The sequence below is a fragment of the Terrapene carolina genome, unplaced genomic scaffold (assembly GCF_002925995.2).
Source record: "Terrapene carolina triunguis isolate 2854851 unplaced genomic scaffold, T_m_triunguis-2.0 Scaffold406, whole genome shotgun sequence".
Lineage (NCBI taxonomy): Eukaryota > Metazoa > Chordata > Testudines > Emydidae > Terrapene > Terrapene triunguis.
In genome coordinates, this window is record NW_020664757.1 from 3,791,456 (window position 1) to 3,812,075 (window position 20,620).

The 20,620-nt window shown below is 41.2% G+C and overlaps 1 protein-coding gene across 1 annotated transcript in view; it reads left to right on the plus strand.

Moving 5' to 3' along the window:
• NVL (nuclear VCP like) overlaps nucleotides 1-20,620 on the plus strand; it is a 65,931-nt gene that overhangs the window by 11,772 nt on the left and 33,539 nt on the right. Inside the window, exons 10-18 of the mRNA XM_026658185.2 lie at nucleotides 763-864; nucleotides 2,870-2,987; nucleotides 3,704-3,848; nucleotides 6,893-7,163; nucleotides 9,675-9,893; nucleotides 11,901-12,005; nucleotides 13,195-13,257; nucleotides 15,590-15,709; nucleotides 18,341-18,440. Of these exons, the coding sequence (XP_026513970.1) occupies nucleotides 763-864; nucleotides 2,870-2,987; nucleotides 3,704-3,848; nucleotides 6,893-7,163; nucleotides 9,675-9,893; nucleotides 11,901-12,005; nucleotides 13,195-13,257; nucleotides 15,590-15,709; nucleotides 18,341-18,440 (1,243 nt within the window). The remainder of the gene's footprint in view (nucleotides 1-762; nucleotides 865-2,869; nucleotides 2,988-3,703; nucleotides 3,849-6,892; nucleotides 7,164-9,674; nucleotides 9,894-11,900; nucleotides 12,006-13,194; nucleotides 13,258-15,589; nucleotides 15,710-18,340; nucleotides 18,441-20,620) is intronic.

Here is a 20,620-nt window from a genome sequence, read left to right on the forward strand (position 1 = left end):
TCTTTGTGCCTGTTCTGGGGATAAATGGAGGACTTGTATTGCCAGGCTTGTCAATACAGTATCTCTTTTTTGTTTTTTATTGCTGTATTCACTTAAATGGCCGTAGGTTATATAGTTTGGAAATTATACATAAATTATGAACTGTTGGAACACAGCTTTTTTTTTTCAAAATGGAAACTTGTAAATCTACCACATGCTTATCTGTCGTGCACTATGTGTTGGTGTGGACCCTGCTGATGCACACTAACAGTTCCTTTGTGTACTTTGATGTACTCCCATTTCAAAACACACTAAGGAACTGTTAGGTTGCACATGGACATTTAGTGCTCAGCATGCTAGTGTGGGGTAGATTACTCTCAAGTTTACCATGAACTAAATGTTCATGTTGACAAGCCCTCTGTTAGTTTGTCACTGAAATCAGTATTCCTCATAGATCAGACATCAGTGTATAGACTAAGTGTTTTGTAATCAGTGGCAATGCTATTAAGCTGTTAAAGTGGGAGCCAGGAGACCTGGATTCTGTTCCCAGCTCTGTTCATTTGGTTAAGTGCCTCCGATCACTTAGATGTAGGGGTGTTGCATGTGGTTTCTAAAGCACTTTAAAAACTTCTCTTGAAAGGCTCCTTAAAAATGTAAAGTATTATGATAACATAAATTATATAAATACTGGTTCTAGGGGACTTAGTCAAAGAAAATCCTGCTAGGAGGAAATGTTTTTGAAGTTTAGAGATTTCATAACCATGTTCTTTACATTTATTCTAGGAACTTGAACTGCTGATGCTCAAAGTAGCTGCTACTGAAATTGTATCGGGAGTCTCTGGGGAGTCTGAACAGAAGCTGAGAGAGTTGTTTGAACAAGCTGTGGTGAGGCCAGGGAGCTGAGCTAATAAATTGCTTGATCCTTTCTCTTCATAAAACCTTTTCATGGTCCCTTTCTGCTGCTGCAATTTGAAATTAAGATTGAATTATTTGTATTACTGTAGAGCCTAGGATCCTCAGTCATGGACTGGGACCCCATTGTACTAGGTGCTGTACAAACCCAGAACAAAAAGACAATCCCTGCCCCAAAGAGCCTTTAATGTAAATATAAATTATAATACAATTATTAATGTATCGTCACTCTGTTAGGCAATTCACTACATAAAATACTTGGCTTTTGTATATACTGGAGTAATTACTACTTTGTGTTACTTAAGAAGTTGACCTCTTCATTAAGTCTGTGAATTTGGATACATTAGTGATATTAGTATGAAATAAGAAATTGCAGGCAAAGATCTAGGAATCCAAGAAAAAAATGTTAGAATTACATTTTCCCATATCTGCACAGTCTTAAATACACAAGAACACCACTGGGTTACTGGCTGAAATCCAGCCCAGGTTGGTGATGACCAAACCCTGATGTGAGAGTATTTTGGTCTAAGTCTAGTTCTTCATGAGAAGCAAAGAAAAGCAGAAGGGGTTGAGGGTACGCTACTTATTAAAAATCACTTTTGGGTAAATCTCTGTATAATTCCCTAGAGAGTCCTCCATATCTGCCTTTTGACAATGCTTGCTTTTCCATTTCCATTCCCCACCATCACCACTATTTTGAGGCCTCTCAACATATTTACCAGTCTTCTTCATGGGATTCAGAGGAAGCAAGGATTGTGGAGTCCTGGTAGTTTCTGTCCCAATATGAACCTGAGCTGTTTTTTTGAATTTAAAAAGCCATTATTACAAACAATAAGGAAACGAGAACCAAAATCATGGTATGAAATGGATAATGTGGGGAATATAAAAAAAAAAAAAAAAAAAAATTCTTTGCATTTAAAATGGTCTGGCATCAAAATTAACTTTTTCAGTGGAATTTATTGCATGAAGCATGTTTCAATTAAAAAAAAAATCTTTTTTTTATCTTAGCCACTTACATTTGTTATCTTAAATTGCTTTTTCAGTGACTCTTGGGTCTCATGAACAAAAAACTTTTTTATTCTAGCATGTGCCATATGTCTGGTACTATAATCCCTGCATAGCAAAATTATGTTCTTTCTGTAGCAAACGTGCTGCTAAACTCAGAGAAATAATGCTCGAGCAGCTAGGTGGCGCACATGCTGCACTGGCTTGACAGCTTTGGGGGTGTGCTTTTAAACTCTGCCTTTCTAGATCCAGGCGTTGGCAGATCTGAATGGAGAAGCTTCTCTGTGTTTGCCTGTAGCATACTTTTTTTAAGGATTAGTTAATGTTTAAATAAACTGGTGAATCAAAGTGCCAGGTAAGTGCTACTTTTTATTAGCTTTGTCCTTTTATGAATATGGAGTTCATTAAATGAAATGTTATGGAAATCTATAATGATTTATGCACTCCTTGCTTTAGCTCCTTGAACATGATCTGACTCTTCTAGTAATCTGATTTGGCAAATAGTTTCCATTATTGCCCATGCCTGCCCCTTGTCAATTGTATGGTTGCATGGTATTAGGTCTCCAGATTCTACAGCATTAGTGACTTCTTGCCAAACAAAAATGTAAATGCCTCAACTTCTGTTTTGGGCTTAAATATTTTCAAATCAGCAAAAATCAAGACAATGCAGTATCTGTAGAAGACACAAAGCAACATAAAATATATTTTTAAGAAATCTCATGCTTTAGTTTCCTGATGATCTCAGCCCTATGCACGGTTCCATAGTGTACTTGGCTTCTCTAAGAGAATGAAGAGAGCAGTGTTTGGGGGCGGGGGTGCTGGGGTTTGAGACTGGGTGGTTGTTCAGAGGACCTGACAGCACTTGCCGTAATATATCTTTTAAGCTTTGAAATGGGAGAATCACTTTTCTTAAATTATTACTTCTTATATGCTATGTGTATCGAGAGTGATTATGTGGTCTTCTTGTTCCTAGTCCAATGCACCATGCATCCTTTTCATAGACGAGATTGATGCAATCACCCCAAAAAGAGAAGTTGCTTCGAAAGACATGGAGCGGAGAATTGTCGCCCAGCTTCTAACCTGTATGGATGGTCAGTTTCAGCAATGAAATTAACATACTTTATTTTTTAAATTAACCTCCCTCCTCTTTTGAAGTCCAATTTTGGTTTTATTTTAACTTGTTTAAAATTAGACTTAAATTGAGCTCTGAATAGTTGTGGTAGTTGAAGATCCCAAAGTATTTTTGCAGAAGCAGGGGATATTAAGACCAATTCCCTGGTTAAAATCCTTTCCATATAACTTATTTCTGCCTTATTAGATTTTCCCTCGCGATCCAGTGTGGCACTCTTCACTTTTTCTGGATATCGTGGTATTAACTTCCTGTCCTGTGTTGCAGTGTCATTATGCACCATTAACACTTGCTGCATTTCATCCTAAATTTGGCTTCTTTTGAGTGTGAAGAGAAAATATTCCTGAATGTTGTCATTTACAGATCAGTTTATACAGCACCCTTGAAACCCTTTCAGTGCTATGTAAACATATATGTTGGAAAAGTGCTATGTAAATGTTGTTTCAAATGCCTAAGATTGTATAAAGACCAAACTATGTTGCTAGTGGAAATAAAGATAAGTGCCTAGAAATTTTCATGGTTAAAAGAGAAGCAGCTTCAGTAAATGGTTTCCCAACTATGATCAAGAATAAATATGTTCTTGCAGCATGTGTTTAAGAAGAGTAGCATTAACAGTGATGTTCCAATAGGAAGATATAGCTCTTTTTTGAGTACTTGTTTATTGCCTTCCATCCTCAGACCTGAATAATCTGGCTGCCACTGCTCAGGTCCTAGTCATTGGAGCTACTAACAGACCAGACTCGTTGGACCCAGCATTGAGGCGCGCTGGAAGATTTGATCGAGAAATTTGTCTAGGGATTCCAGATGAAGCAGCTAGAGAGAGGTATATCTTAGTAGGCCAAGGCTTCTGATTAGTAAAACTGTTGCAAATTAGTGGACAGTTAAGGACAAATGTGTAGCACGCATAACCACATGCACCCAATCAGCCTGCAAGGGTAAGTGGAGAAGGGGTAACAGTGTGTATATCTCTATGCTATCTGTCCAATCCATGGCTGTTCCGTGTGGATGCATGTATAAATCTCCTCTTAACATTGCATTAACAAGTGTTCTGGGCAACTTTAAGAAGAGAATATACCCTGGAGTTGGCAATATGTATTTTGTTGTTCAGTATTTTGTCCTTGAATCTCCTTATTCACCTGTCATGGCTACAGGGCACAACTACACCTTAGATTCTTTTTAGTACCTCTTGAGTAGACCCCAGAGGTGACAGGCTTGACTTCTTGCACCTAACTCTGAGTGGAACCACGTGGTTCAACTATACTTAGAGTGGATCTCTGGGCTGCAGCTGCCCTGTTTCCTAACCATGTTACTGCAATAGGCCCAACTGCATTTGGCACCTATAAACCCTTTCGTTCTGGGGACTTGTGACCAGTGAATTGATTAAAACAATTCAAAAACAGTGTATTCAAAACAAAGATTATTTATTAATTCCCCAAGGGTACAAAGCCAGTAGAGAAAAGAGTAAAAACAATGAAAAGCCTGCCCTTGTGTCTTGCTTACAAATGCTGGTAAGGAAAGAGTGAGCTGAGCTAATCCTCATCTCTCGTTAGGAAAAATAAACTTGCAGTGTGCTCTTTCTGTGTCCCCTTGTCAGTCTGTCAGCTTTTGCTGACCCTCTCCACAGTCTCTGGCCACTCAACCAACACTTTTCTAAGTGTGAGGTCCTGTAATGGTTTATGTTCATTTTGATCTCTCTTCTTAGCTGTGGCAAAGCAGCTATGTTACCAGGGCTGTGGCAGAGGAGTTGCATCTTCGCTACTATAAATCTGGCTATTGTGTTTAGGTATTTGGGATGCTTCTTATCTAGGCCATTTATTTTACCTTTTCCTTTTACAATCCCTTTTGACTCTATGGCAAATAACCCATCCTAAATAAACACACAGCGGTATGCACCATGTTCTTAAAAAATGGTAGATATTATATAGTTTGTTATATCAACATTTTGATATTTCACAACTTGTGCCATTTCAAGGAGCAGGAATGGTGAATGTGAGTTCCTCACATGTGAGAGCGATTGCTTGGACAAGAAAATCTTGATCATTGTTTTGAACAGTTGAAGCTGGGAGTCTAACAGCATTCCTCCATATTGTTGTTGTTTTCTGCAGTTCCTGCAGATGTGGGCCCACAGGAACTACCAATATTGCTGCATTTTTTGAAAGAATGGAAAAAATCAATCTTATGTATAGGAGTATGACAACAGGGTAACAGAATAAAGGAAAAAGTTACAGGTGTTGTTAAGGTTTCATTTAACATACAGTGAATCCATCAGATAGTAAACAGTTGAAACATTCCCTCTAAGTGGCTAGTGCTGTTCATTTAGGCTCAGTTATTGGAAGATGTGTACACATCAGTTGTGCATGCAGGTTTTGTTTGCTCATACACATCTTTATGTAAATCTGAACTCGATTTGCATGCACATATTAGGCAGGTTTCATGCCCACTTCTAATCATACACTTATAAAAAATGTAACCTTTACTGTCAAGGAATATGCTTTTATTATCTTAAATGAAGGAATGATAGTGCTTAGATCACAGGCTGAGCCAGTCACTGCTACCTCTGTACCTTGAGTCACTTCCCCCACTTGTTGTCAAATGAGCCAAAAAATTGGAAGAAAATAAGTTGATGCTACTAAAAAAAATCCAAACTAAAGATACTGTTAATTTTGTCTGTTAGGTGGGTAAAGAAAAACATACTGAACTTTTAAAGGTAATAGTCATTTAATAAATTGTTCCATTCAAAGCTTTAGCACAGTGCTAGCAGCTTGGATAAATGATGTCCAGATCAAATGGTAGGTATTTTTTAAATTGAAAAGGACATTTAAGTGGTGGATTTCATTTCTCTGGTTTGTGATGCCTTTTAATATTTCCCTACTGAAATAATACTTCGCTGTTTGTAAAAACTAGGTTAGCTCCCCTCTCCTAGATTTCTGTATTGCTGGAAGATAATGTGGCTCTGTAAGGTTTGCATCTTTATTTGTCTTATGAGCATCCTTCGCAGTCCTCAGGTGGAAGGCTTGTTGGGCCCTGGGGAGGAAATCCTTTAAGCTCTGACATGGAGAATGCTCTAGAAGAGACGAAAAGTATCCATGTTCTAATAAAAAATATTTTAATGTAAAAGGAATAACATAATTGATGACATGATTTAAGTGGAATAATCTTGGATTAGCGAGTAAATTGTATCGCTTGGTAGAATTTACCAGCATCAGCCAGAGCAACATTCTAGAAATTCCTTACTATTGCTCTGTTCCTCTATCTGCTGTGTCTTTTCTCTTGAACACTTTTATCCTCATTAGCTATATAGAAGTGTTTCAACCTGCTCCATACTTAAATTGTGCCTTTTTAAGGCTGGACCTTAAACTAGACCTGCCTGCTCATGTTCTGCAAAGAAAAACTGGGTTCTTGTAAAGAATTGAGCAGGTAAAATGTAAACAGATGTTGTCATATGCAGGAATGCGAACCAAGTAATCACTTGAATGGGTGATAACCCATTTGAGTTTTGGTGGAACCCACTTGGGACATCATCTGACAGTTTAAATCCAATGTTGGTTTGTTTGATTTAAAAAAAAAACAAAAAACTAACAAAACCTGTAGTTGATTATAATATATGTTCAGCAAAACTCTTAACCTTTAAATGAGCGTCACCTGGCTGATACTGTAGGTTTCTTTTAGTGTGAGTGTCAGGAGAAAACATAGATTAATTTTGTGGCTCTCAGCAATAAGTGACTCTCCAGTTAAGTGTGAATTATTTGGCTCTTGTGCCATTAGGATCTGCCCAAGTGAACTGAACAGTGAAATCTCTGAACAGTGATGTTTGCTTTCATATCGGAGGGGAAATTGTTGCAACTTCTATTTTTTTCTCTTACACAGAATTCTACAGACTTTATGTCGAAAACTTAGGCTCCCTGAATCTTTTGATTTTCATTATTTAGCCCATATGACTCCAGGCTACGTAGGTGCTGATTTGATGGCACTTTGTCGTGAAGCAGCTATGTGTACAGTAAACAGGGTCCTGATAAAGTTGGAGGAGCAGAAATGGAAAGGTGTGCAGGCTGGAGAAGCAACGACTGAGCAAAACTTGAAGACTGGAACAGAAGCACTGGTGGAACAGGATACTAAACATTCAGAGCTTCCTGCTAAGGTATTAATCCATTGTTACACTCATTTCACAATTCCTTAAAGACTAACCCATTCAGTCTCACTAAACATTTCTGACCACAGCAATACTCATTTCTAATTAATGTAATTTTTATGGTTATGTAGCATTCTTCATCCATCTGGTTCATAAAGTACTTTTCCTAATTGACAGTACAAACTGTATGGGTATTATGACACCAAAACTTTATGGTTCTTATAACTTTTTTGCATGCACCTGGGGGCTAAAACTATGGGTCTGGTTCTCCTAAGCTGATATCACTCACTGGTGTTTGATCTCCTCTACTGTATGGCACCATTGCCTATTTTGGGGAAGCAACATTTTAAAAAGGTAAAAGTTGGGTCTACAATATGGCATAATGCTGAAAATTATGCCATATTGTGCACAAAAAGTCATTTGTGCATGAGTAGCAGGACTGGGGCTCTGTTGCAAGCCAGAGTGTTTGCAGGCAGCTTGATGTCAGAATATTTGGATGTCTCAAGATGAAACAGTGTGGCCATTGAATGTGAGCAGCACCCATCTGCTGTGAATTTAAGTACTGCCCTTGGAAGCTTCCTGAAAATGTGTTGTGCACATTAGTTGTTCTCTGCCTGCATTCTGCAAGGACTGCTTCTGGTTTAAGAGCTGATATTTCAGAGTACTCTAAACTCCACATGCATACTCGGATTCTACTTATAGAAGTATTGTCCAGGAAAATAGTTTTAATTTAAGTAGAGGTCAGCTGCATTAGGGTAATGTAATCATGACTCATGCTCCTCACACGTTTCCAGAACACTAGGAGTGAGTGATTTTTTTTAATTTTTTTTTTTAAGGCAAATAGCTGCAACTCTCATGTCAGCATGATCAAAGAGGTTCCTGATCATTGGGAAACACTCATAATAGACGTCTGTATGTTAAGGACTGGTGTAAGATCAATATTAATGACAGTATCCTAGGACCACATTAGACAGTCAACAGTAACATATGCTTATTATAAAAATAAACACAAAAAAACCTTTCTACAGCAATTCATCCAATCTACAAAAACTAAGCATTCACACCTGTTGAGTTTCACCCCTCAAAGTGATGTTGTTGTTGTTTTATGGGGGGGCGGGAAAGGTTCCAAAGGAAATGTTGGACACTAGAAAAATTTTAATCACATGGCCATTTTTGGAACAGTCAAGTAAACCTCACCCGACATTTCCCCTCCACAAACTGCTATGGGAAAATCAAGCAAGCAAAAGACAGAACTTTGTAGACCTTTTGTACCTCTATTGAAATGGAAATCCTGGAGCTACCATCCCACCTTAATATTACCATGCCATATTAGGACCAGAGGTAGAGTTAATGGTGGAAGGTGGAGTTATTTGGTCAAGGAATTCTCTGATACAAGCCTCTCAGTAAGGAGCTGACTTTAATAGTCAGTGCTTTAAACTCCAAATGTGTTCCAGCTGAAGACCTGCATAGTATTCATCCTGTCCCTTCAGAGTCTGTCTGGATCGCAGTTTGCCAGATGGGGCAGTGTTAAACAATGCAAAATGCTCTCTGTCATTCACCACCACTGTACCCAGAGCCTGAAGATCAAACACAGATCTGGTCAGCTTGGGAGAACGAGAGGGTGACTGGAAACTGCATATAGCAATTGCACAGCATTAACCACTAAACCACAGAACCTAAAAATACATGCAGTGATGCATAGTAATGTACTGAAAGCTTGTTATAAATGAGCAGTGACTTTTAAGGGCTACATACAACTGAATGTAAATGCATGGCTGAAATTCCCAGTGCTGCTACGCAGAACCAATGATTTGTTCTCTGTTATGAGCAATGACCTTTTTAAATAAACAGAATTAGTTAATTTAGTCAGATTGGTTGGCAGTCCCAACAGAAGAGATCAAGAACTGCATGTGCAGCACGGAGAGAACTCTCTCCGGAGCAGTGTGGGAGGAAGTTTGCATTACCACTGCCCATGTTGGCCTTGTTTTGAGGATGTGTGTGTGTGTGTATAGGACAGGGGTCGGCAATCTTTCATAAGTGGTGTGCCGAGTCTTCATTTATTCACACTAATTTAAGGTTTTGTGTGCCAGTAATACATTTTAACGTTTTTAGAAGGTCTCTTTCTATAAGTCTATAATATATAACTAAACTATTGTTGTATGTAAAGTAAATAAGGTTTTTAAAATGTTTAAGAAGCTTCATTTAAAATTAAATTAAAATGCAGAGCCCCCTGGACCGGTGGTCAGGACCCGGGCAGTGTGAGTGCCACTGAAAATCAGCTCGCGTGCTGCCTTCGGCACGCGTGCCATAGGTTGCCTACCCCGATATAGGATTTAAACTAAGTCTCCAAGGTAGTCAGTCTGTTACCTTTCTCCAGTGTTAAATTCACACGCACTGTGTCGTGAATGTTACCACATTGGACTCTGACAGGCTTTGGCTGTAGAGGAAACTCTGAGAAAAATGGTATTTGTTCTTAAAATCTTGTCCATTGTCTCTTCTTCCCACTGCCTTCTCCCTCAGGATGAATTGCAGAGGCTGCTAGAGTTGCTAAAGGAACAAGATCCCCTGCTGGAGGAGCAGCTGCAGAAGCTCTGCATCGAAATGAATGATTTCATTGTTGCACTGTCTTCGGTGCAGCCCTCCGCCAAGAGAGAAGGCTTTGTCACTGTCCCTGATGTGACATGGGCGGATGTCGGAGCCCTGGAGGACATTCGGGAGGAGCTCACTATGGCAATACTGGTAGGCATGAACGCTGTTTAAGTCCTGTTAGGCAGTGCCAGGCTAAGATATCTAGCCAGAGTCAAACTTACATGATGTTTTCTTTGGGCATATACACAAGGTCTTAGGTGTACCACAGCAAACTGGTCCTAAATTCTATGGCAAGGTCCCAGGATTCTGCAGCACGCTGGTGCAGCAAACTGTAAATTCTGCTGCACTTTCATTTAAGATTACAGCATTCAGATATCAGAGGGGTAGCCGTGTTAGTCTGAATCTGTAAAAAGTAACAGAGGGTCCTGTGGCACCTTTTAAGACTAACAGAAGTATTGGGAGCATAAGCTTTCGTGGGTAAGAACCTCACTTCTTTCTAACTAATATGAAAATGAATCATAATACAGTCAAACGGTCTGTTTTTTTCTGAGATTTAACTTATTTTACACTGTCCCCACGCTTTGAGTTTTCGGTGTGTTGTGAATTTTTGAAGTGATGGATAACTGCATCTGAAGTGTCATGGAAGTTTTGGCAGCTGTGTTGGGGTAACTGGGGATTTGGTACTTAGGAGGTATGGGAGGCAGTTTGGTGCTGTGGGATAAGCACATCAGCTGGATACTTCCGCTATGAATATGTGCAACTTGCCTCATGTGGCATGTGACCAGGATTCATGACCGAATTTGGTCTGCTGGTTGGATCATTAGCTTCCCTGACTTGGGCTGGATACTGACAGGGAGTGCGACATGAACGCTGATCCATGCCCCCCAGTGAAATAGTTAATGATGTTGACATTTAACTATGAAACAAAAAGGTGACAACGCCTGATTGAGGTGAATAAAGGAGATTGCACCTCTCTAAGCTATCATTTTAAGATAGCTGTAAACTCAAGAGGATAATTGCATTGATTTACACACTCTCTTAACGTTTTCAAATTTTATCTTCATGATATGGGCTAGGAAAATATTTTACTTTTAAAGGAAAGCCTACATTCTAGAACAGGGATCGGCAACCTTTGGCACGAGGCCTGTGAGGGTAAGCACCCTGGCGGACCGGGCCGGTTTGTTTACCTGCCACGTCTGCAGGTTTGGCCGATCGCGGCTCCCACTGGCCACGGTTCGCCGCTCCAGGCCACTTGGGCTGCGTGAAGCAGCGCAGGCCGAGGGGTGTGCTGGCCGCTGCTTCCCGCCGGCCCCCATTGGCCTGGAGTGGCGAACTGCGGCCAGTGGGAGCCATGATCGGCCGAATCTGCGGATGCGGCAGGTAAACAAACCGGCCCAGCCCGCCAGGGTGCTTACCCTGGCAGGCCACGTGCCAAAGGTTGTCGATCCCTGTTCTAGAGCATAGTTCTGTTGCAAGGGATAGATTCTACTGCCAGTTCCATGGCCACGGTACATGGGGCCCTCTACATGTACCTAGAATGTATTAGTGCATAATATTGTCCATGGTTCTGTATGTCTTTATTAAGATCCTGATAGCCAATTCTGTGAGGCCTTGTTTCTAGTGTTCTCAAAACTCTGCTTTGTCGTATCTGATGTTTACTGCTGGTAAAATATTCACAATTTTATGAATGAACATATATAGCTAACTTTCTCTGTTTGATCTAATTGGTCTTTGTTAGTGATGAAACATTTCTGAGGAAATTTATTTTATGGCTTTGAACTGTTAAATCTTAGACCCACATTCACTCTTTCTGACAATTTGCTAAACTTTATTTTATAACTTGTAAAATAATTGTGCGTGCATTTCTCACTGCAATTTCCTCTTCCTCAACAGGCCTTTACATAAACTGGGTATGGCTTAAGTAATAGGCCTTTATTAAAACTGTTTGAGTCAATGTCTAAATTATGCACAAAATAGTCATTTGCTTCCACAAGCCAGTACCTACTCACCTATTTTTCAGCTGCAAATATGCCCATATTTTTGCTTGTTCAATTTTGGTGCAGAGTCATGCACCTTTTGCTTTAGCTCTAGTTTGCAGTTAGATGAAAATTCAGACCAGCTATATCTGTCACTGAGAACTGTTTGGGTTTTTTATAGGCACCTGTGCGGAATCCAGAGCAATTCAAAGCTCTTGGCCTGACAGCTCCTGCTGGTGTTCTACTTGCAGGGCCTCCTGGGTGTGGCAAAACACTACTGGCAAAGGTAGGAGTTTGGTCATTCACACCCTGCATATGACTACTGGGAGGCGGGAGAGTACCAAAATTAGACTAGAGAGTCCTAGAAAGGAAGTAGATGTTTTTGTAAGAATGACCAGTTGGCTTCTAACGGAAAATAACTGGGTCCAGGCCATATAATAGGAGTTGAGCTCTTGCACTTACCTTGTCAGGAGTTGGAGTACAAGATTTTCTTTGGAAGTTATTCAGTTTCTTAGTAAAATAATTACAGTTTAACTTGAATGGGGAAAAAAACAAGGCAAAGAATTAAATTATAAAAATAAAATAGTAAAGAGCGGAAAGAAAATGGTTCATTTATGAGACGCCCATCACTGGAATTTTTCACTGTGGAGGGTGAGATCAGACCTGGTCGGCTGTGCTCTCTTTTTTTCTTTACCATATACCTTCTCTTGCAAATGCTTTTGCGTTCCTGCTGGAGCATTACATTTCTTATGGCCTTTCTCCCTTTCCAACACCCAAAGTTTTCAGACCAGTTGTTTGTCTTTGAACATCGAGCGCTGTTTATGGGGTGAAATTTCTGTGTAGCTCTCATCAGTCAATGAGAATTGTGCAGCCAATGCCTTAAAAATAGAGCTGGGCACAATTTTTCTGACAGGTTTTTTGCCAAAAAATTTAAATTGGAGTTGACTGAAACATTTTGTGAATTTGTATTGAATTTCTTAGTGTTTCAGCCCCCCCAAAAGATCTGAAAAGGCTGAAATAACTTTTCTTTTTGAATTTTACTTCAATTTTATTTTTAAAAAAGGTTTAAAACCTCAGAAACAAAATGTTTTGATTGACCCAAAAATGATTTTTTTTCTTTTTCATTTCTCCAAAAAAAAATTTTTAAAAACCCTTCTGTTTTCAACCAACCCAAAACTAATTGTTTGTTTGTTTTTTAGGGAGTGGGTAAAGGGATAGTATATCTCCTAAAGAGCTTTGTATATTTTGACAAACGCTTGGCAGATCTCGTTTTCCTTGATGTTCTTCCTAGTTCAGCAGACAGGATAAAAAATAATATCCCAGCTCAGTGTCAGCATCTGGAATCTTGCCCAAACAGTCAAGGAGAGAAAATGAATCCCATTTCTATTTTTACTATGATGATTCCCCAGAGACTTCAGAAAGTCTCCTGAGGCTCAGGAGTGGGAGCTGAATATATCTGTTTTTCTTTTTGTTAGGCTGTAGCAAATGAGTCTGGACTGAACTTCATCTCTGTGAAAGGTCCTGAACTGTTAAATATGGTAAGTTTTTTTGTTCGTGGCACCTTGGCCTCTGCCTTTGACTGAATTCTTGGCTAAAGCCTGGGTCAAGTGAAAATCCTAATCATTACATAGAAGATAGTTTGCACAACAAAAATTGCATTGTATAACCTCTTCCTCATTCTTATACCCTTATGGCAGGCAGGTTGTTCTCTAGAGCAGTGGTCTCCAACCTTTTTACGCACAAGATCACTTTTTGAATTTAAGTGCAACCCAGGATCTACCCTGCCCCGCTCACTCCATCCCCGCTCACTCTCTCACCCCCCCACCCTCACTCACTTTCACCTGGTTGGGGTGCGGGCTCTGGGCTGGGGTGGAGGGGTTCGGAGTATGGGAGGGAGCTCCGGGATGAGCCTGGGGCAGGTGGTTGGGGTGCAGCAGGGGGTGTGGGTTGCAAGCTCTGGGAGGGAGTTTGGGTGCAGGAGGGGGCTCTGGGCTGGAGCAGAGTGTTGGGGTACAGGAGAGGTATGGGGTGCTGGCTCCGGGAGGGAGCTCAAGGCTGGGACAGGGGGTTGGGGTGCAGAAGGGAGTTTGGGGTGTTGGAAGCGGCATGGGGTGCTGGCTCTGGGAGGGGGCTCAGGGCTGAGACAAGGGCTCGGGGTGGTGGCTCAGGCCTGAGGGTTGGGATGCGGGAGGGGTGCAGGCTCCTGCCGGGCGGCACTTACTTCAGACGGCTTCCTGTCGGCGGTGCAGCGAGGCTAAAGCAGGTTCCCTGCCTGCCCCGGCCCCACACCGCTCCTTGAAGCAGCCAGCAAGCCCCTGGAGGAGGGGGGAGGGTACATGGCTCTGAGCGCTGCCCCTCCCTGCGGGCATCGCCCTCGCAGCTCCCATTGGCCGCAGTTCCCTGTTCCCGGCCAATGGGAGTTGCGGGGGCAGTGCTTGCAGGCAGGAGCAGTGCGTGGAGACCCCTACTCCCCCACCCCCACCCCAGGAGCCTGCCTTAGACCCGCTGCGCTGCTGGACTTTTAGCGGCCGGAGATCACGATCGACTGTTAGAGGCTCCAGGATCACCCAGTCGATCGTGATCTACCGGCTGGTGACCACTGCTCTAGAAAGAGGAGAGAGGAATTTTGGGTGGCTTAGATCTGTCCCAGCTCAAACGACCTCTCATGGTAAAGAAAATTAGGCCATGGGGGGCCTGGTGAAGTAGCAAGTTACTTGCATCTTTTCCAGTATGTAAGTAGGACTAAGGACAAAATTTTCATTCTTAATGAGAGCTGTGGGTCCTCAGCACATCTACAAATCAGGCCACTTACCTAAGCAAACTAACTACTAAACTAACTTTAGGCAACCAAGTTTGAAAATGTTACCAAAACTCATTCCCATTCTACTTTTAATAGAGGTTTAAACATCAGAAAAGTTGTTAATGTTCAAGATATGTTGCTTAAATGTCATTGCTTTTTATGATCAACGATTAACACTAGTTTGAAGCTTCCGTCTCTCATATTTCTGAGCACTGGGCTTAGAAACACTTACAGTAATTACATTTTAATATGTGCTACAGTTGATTAAAAGTGAGAAGTGTGTTGAGCACAATGGCTTCAGTCTTAGTTTTTCAAAGCAGAGTTGGAGGAGTGTAGCACTTAACTGCTTATTGGTAGTGGGTGAAGTAGAACTAGAAACAGTGGATTTGATTGATTGTCCTAGGCTTCCTCAAGTCTGCTGAAAGAGATGCCCTTTGGCAGGGAAAGAGAAATCCACCATAGTGGGGATCCCTGTCTCCTTAAGTGCTAAGGGAAACTGTTTTGACTCCTGAACTCTGAGAGTTTTGAAGATAAATGAGTGCAAAGTGTAACAATGGTAAATGAACATGTTTGGAAAAATGAAACATTCCTATTCAGAATTTGAACATTTTTTTTTGTGTGTGTGCAAATAATGACTGTTTTTGAGTGAACTTCTCACTTCTATTTCAATTGTTCCTTTCTGTATTCGTATAATTACAATATGAACTACAGATGAAGCAAATCTGTGGATGACTTTGATAACTAAAATGATCTGACCAGCTGAAGAGCCATGAAGGTTCTAGTGAAGAATTTAACTATTAATTCTTAGTCAAAACACCGCAGATATCATTTTTTTTTAAAAAGGGAGATCCTTGCCTGTAACATCTTATCAAATGTGAGCATGTGTGACCGTGAGACATCACAAAGATAACCAGTTCAGATGTAAATTTGTCCCCAATTAAAAAAAATGATGTGGCAGACTTAAATGGAGTGAACTGGCAACCCTCAAATTATGGGTTAAATTGGGGTTGTCAGGCAAAATGTAGATGTCTCACATAGTTTCATTGAGCTTTATGTCTTGCTTATTTCAGTATGTTGGCGAAAGTGAGCGTGCTGTACGTCAGGTATTCCAGCGGGCCAGAAATTCAGCCCCTTGCGTTATATTCTTTGATGAAGTTGACGCTTTATGCCCTCGGAGATCAGACCGTGAGGTGAGTATGAAAACATCTCCACAAGTAACTTCACTCAGTTGTGGGTTTCAAAGTGGGGAGTGTGTTGTGTAAACTTTCAAATACTGTCTCATTGGCCCCTTCCTCAGAGACCATTCAGTAGAGATGCCATGTAAATCTGCTGTCTCCCAGAAACAATAATTAAATTTCGGAGTTGCCACATATTTAAGCCAAAGATAAAAATGCAAGCACCAAATATGTAATTGGGTACAATACCTACTCCTGCTGATCTATGTACTCATAGGTATATGCAAATGGCTCCTGGATTATGGAAAATTCCTCCAATTGAGATATGTTAGTTTGGGAGTCACAATATCTCTTGCCACTGGAAAGCCATAATGGAAAATTGTTTGCAGTTTAGTGTAGTAACTAACTTAGGGCCAAATCCTGAACCCTGTTTGCAATAATAATGGGAACAGAAGCTCCTTAATGTCATGTATGCTGAGTCTGTGCTGGCCCAACCAATAAAGGAAATGTTTTATGGCAGGAGCAGAGTGGTATATGTGGCCTTCATAGCTGCTTCACCAGAGGAACCCATCTATCTTGGTTGCCGTGTGGAAAAGAAACTTAAGCATTGTCTACATGTGGAATTAGCTCCTATTTAAGTCCTCAGTGTAGCTGCACCAGCACAAATACCCGTGCATACAAGGAAAGCAGCAATTTGCACTGGTGGAGCTGACCTCTGCTTGAAACCAAAGTGAGTTCCACCAGTGCAAATCGCAGCTTTCCTCATGTATGCTAGGGATTTGGGCTACAGCAGCTACACCAATGGCTGAAATTAGGCTAATTTTAAGTGTAGAGCACACCTTTGTTTGGATGAGCACAGACACGTTGCTATATAGATGTTCAAACATGTAGCCCCTTTGAAGTTTTCTACAGCTGCCTGTAGCCTTCATGCCATCTGTGTAGTCATGGAGTCACTGTGTCTGTGCATTGTCATCGGTGGGTTGGGTAGAGTGCAACTCCTTCCTATGGGTAGGAACGAGGGAGTTTGAGCAGCTTGCCTCTAAGTCCCCTGTTCCTACCCCACCTTCAGAAAGTGCAGAAATTTATATTGTTGCAAAGCACAGCCAGGCTGATGAGTCCCTGCCAGGCGCTGAGCTGTGAACTCTGTAGGACATGGATTTGGGGCCCAAATCAATATAAACACTATGGGCCTGAGTCATTTTGTTACTCCAGTTTGTACATTGGTGTAGCTTCAGTGAAATTACATCAGCATAAAACTGGAGTAGTGCAGTAGTGAGTCAGATCTTAGGTCTGTATAGTTCCTCAACATAATTTTGAGGACTCCCTGTCCTACAGTGATCGAGCTAAAGGAAACTGGTGCTATTTTGCCTATGCTCCAGTATCAGAGCTACAATTCTTGTGGTGCATAGTTGGGATTCCTATCATCTTAGGTGTTTCCATTTGCTTTTTACAATAATGTGTGTTATTTCTACCATTGATTTGATTATCTGTCAATTCTGGGCAGGTTGATGTTTTTTTATATTTAATTTCTGAATAAAAGTATAAATCATAAAACAACCAAGTAGACATCTGCAGAACCACCGAACAATCTCCTCTTGTAATTGTGTCCTTGTCCCCTACTTAGAATTTCCCATATCTCTCCACCTATTCTTCCTTGTCATGTCTAGTTACATTTGTCTGCTAATAGAGGCATATTTCTAGCCATTGCTCTTAGCCTAACTTTCATGAAAAGCAAAGTTCAATAGGATTCCACTTTTTTAAGAGAGACTTATAAGTCTACTTCGCTAATAGAGTCCCTGTCCAAGATCTTGTAATTTTAAAGCATGTGTTGAGTAGTATACAATAGAGTTTAGAACAGTAGTAGCTATAATGGGATGTTAGTACAGTAGGACCTCAGAGTTATGAACACCTCGGGAATGGCGGTTGTTGGTAACTCTGAACAGAATGTTATGGTGATTCTCTCAAAAGTTTACAACTGAACATTGACTTAATACAGCTTTGAAACTTTACTATACAGAAGAAAAATGCTGCTTTCTTATTTTTTTTAGTAGTTTAACACAGCACTGTACTGTATTTGCTGCCTTTGGGGGGGGAGGGGTGTCTCTGCTGCTGCCTGATTGTGTATTTCCCATTCCAGATGAGGTGTGTGGTTGACTGGTCAGTTTGTAACTCTGGTGTTCCTAACTCTGAGGTTCTACTGTATTTAATTATGAGTTGAGTTGAGCTGGTCAAAATGTATTTGGTTTAGAAGTTTAATTGGGCTCTCAAAGCCTGTGCATATGTGGTTTTTATTGTCTATATTTAAGCAAGACAAACAGAATGGTGGGTGGTTCAAGTAGCGAGTGCTTCACAGGATAGCATAGTCCTCATTTTTTTTTTATTTAATGAGAAGGAGGATGCTTGTCACCTGTTACATATGAGATGTGTGCCAGGTACAAAGGTGGCGTGACACATGACGCTGGGCTGGTGGTGAGCAAAGGAGATGAGGGAAGTGGTCAGGAATGAATCTTGATCAAAGTGCTGCGAGAGAAGCATAATCTTGGGAGTGGTATTTTGGAAGACTAATAAGTACTTTTTTCTGTATTTAAATGATTCACATTCTTGCTTGCTTTCTCAATTTTGTTGGAACCACATTATTGTTTTCAGGCAGGTGCCAGTGTCCGTGTGGTAAACCAGTTGCTAACAGAGATGGATGGTCTGGAAAATCGTCAGCAGGTTTTCATTATGGCGGCTACCAACAGGCCAGGTGAGAAATAAAAAACAAACAAACAAACAAGCTTGCTATTTTTTCCACAAAGGGACTCTCAGGTTTAAAAAATATATTTTAGAAACAAGTACTAATACTTGTGTTATTAACACCACCTTAGCTTACTACAACTGAAACAACTTTCAATATCTAACTCTTCACCATTTATGTTTACTACTTATGTTTCTCTCTGCTTGAACAATGAAGAGTCATTTTCTGGTTCTCATTTACTAACAAAATGATACAAGGTATGGGTTGCAAACACCGCAGGAGATGTGAACTCAAACACTATTTCATAGAGAAGTCAAGAAAACATTTCTACATTTAAGGTTGTTTTAAAACCTTAATTTATATAATCTAATTTAAGGCTTAATTGACTGTGACCCTTAAAGCAGGTATGTTGTCTTGCTTGTATTTTTTGTTTGCATTTTTTAATATTCAGCTGAGGTCAGGTGACTTTCAACTAACCTTTTTGTGTACATAAAAGCACAGTGGTTGTTCAGAATAAGACCCTGGCATAGACCAAGTTTCATGCAGACATCAGTCTATTCCAAGTTGTCACGACTGACAGGATGTAAAATGAAGTTAACTTGTTCAGCTATAAAGCTCTCTCAGTTGGTTCCAGAGCTTATTGAGATCAATGGAAAAATTGCCATTAACTTCAGTGGGCTTTGAATTAGGTCCTTGGAATTTAGAAAATACGATTAGAAATAGTGCACGCAGTGCATGCTCCTTTCTGCTTACATTGTTTACCACTCATCTTTGTAGTTTAAGTTTATGGCTTTGTATATTTTATACCAGATTTTCCATATACCATCTCATCTATCTCCTCTCTCCACTCCATAACCTTCCTTCTCTCCCCTCTTCACACACCCCCCGCTCCCGAAAAAAACGTATTCTCAAGAACCCTAGCACGTCCTGTTTTTTCAGTTGCCTTCCTCTCATCCTGGTCATGTTTCTGGCCACTCTGTCCCCATTGTTTGTTTGACTCCTGAAATCTTGGGGTATGTCTACACAGCAAGCAGAAACCTGTGGTAGCAAATCTCAGAGCTTGGGTCTACAGACTTGGGCTCGCGCTGCAGTGTTTAAAAATAGCTGTGTAGACATTTGGGTTGAAGCCTCAGCAGGGGTGAAAGTAACTTAAAGGGCTTACCGGTACGCCGGAGTCCTGAGTGGGGGGCATGGCCTCAACTGGAAGAGACGTGGCCTCAACCAGAAGAGATGAGGCCTTTCATGATTAAAAGGGCCAGAGGCTCCGGCCGCTCTGGGGAGCACCGGGCCCTTTAAATCCCCGCCCGAGCCTGGCTGCCGGAGCTCCAGCGGTGATTTAAAGGGCTCGGGGCTCCCCGCAGCGGCTGGAGCCCTGGGCCCTTTAAATCACCGCCGGAGAAGCTGGTCCAGTCCGGCACGGCGTACTGGACCAGACCGGCTTACTTTCACCTCTGAGCCTCAGGTTCTGAAGCCTAGTGCCCTAGGCTCAGCCCAAGTCCAAACATTGACACAGCTATCTTCAGTGCCACAGTGCAAGCTCAAGTCTGTAGACCTGAGCTCTGAGACTTGCTACCATGGGTTTCTGCTTGCTGTGTAGATGTACTCTGGGTGACTTTCATATATGCTAGCAACAGCTTCTCCACTTAATACACACACAACTGTCTTTTTGTTTAACATAACGCTTCTTAAAACTCACTCATATTATTTGTATAATAGAATCGCTTATGGACCAAACTGAGGCCTGGGTCCCATGCTACTATGCATTGTACAATCCGAGTAAGAGGCATTCCTTGTCCTGGAGAATTTTCAATCTCAATGGACAAGGCAAAGAGTGGGTATAAAGAGAGAGAACTTAGAATGAACAATATGAAGGTCTGCAAATGCTGTGTTAGTTCTGCAGTTTTTTTGGTGTTTGTGGTTTTTAATTTGGGTGTGGTTTTGTTAAGAAGGAATTAGATAAACAGAGACAAAGGAAGGGAGAGGGGACATTGAAGAGAGGGGGATAAGGTAGCTGGGGAGAAGGGGACCATGCAAGGCGTAATGAGAGAGGCTGAAGTAAAGAGACAGGGAGGGTGGGAAATGGAGTGAAAACAAGTCAAGGTAGGGGAAAGAATGTCCAGAATAAAACCTGAAAAAAGCAGTCTGGTCTCATCAGTGCCCTAGGATCCCTTCTGCAACTGCTTGTCTCT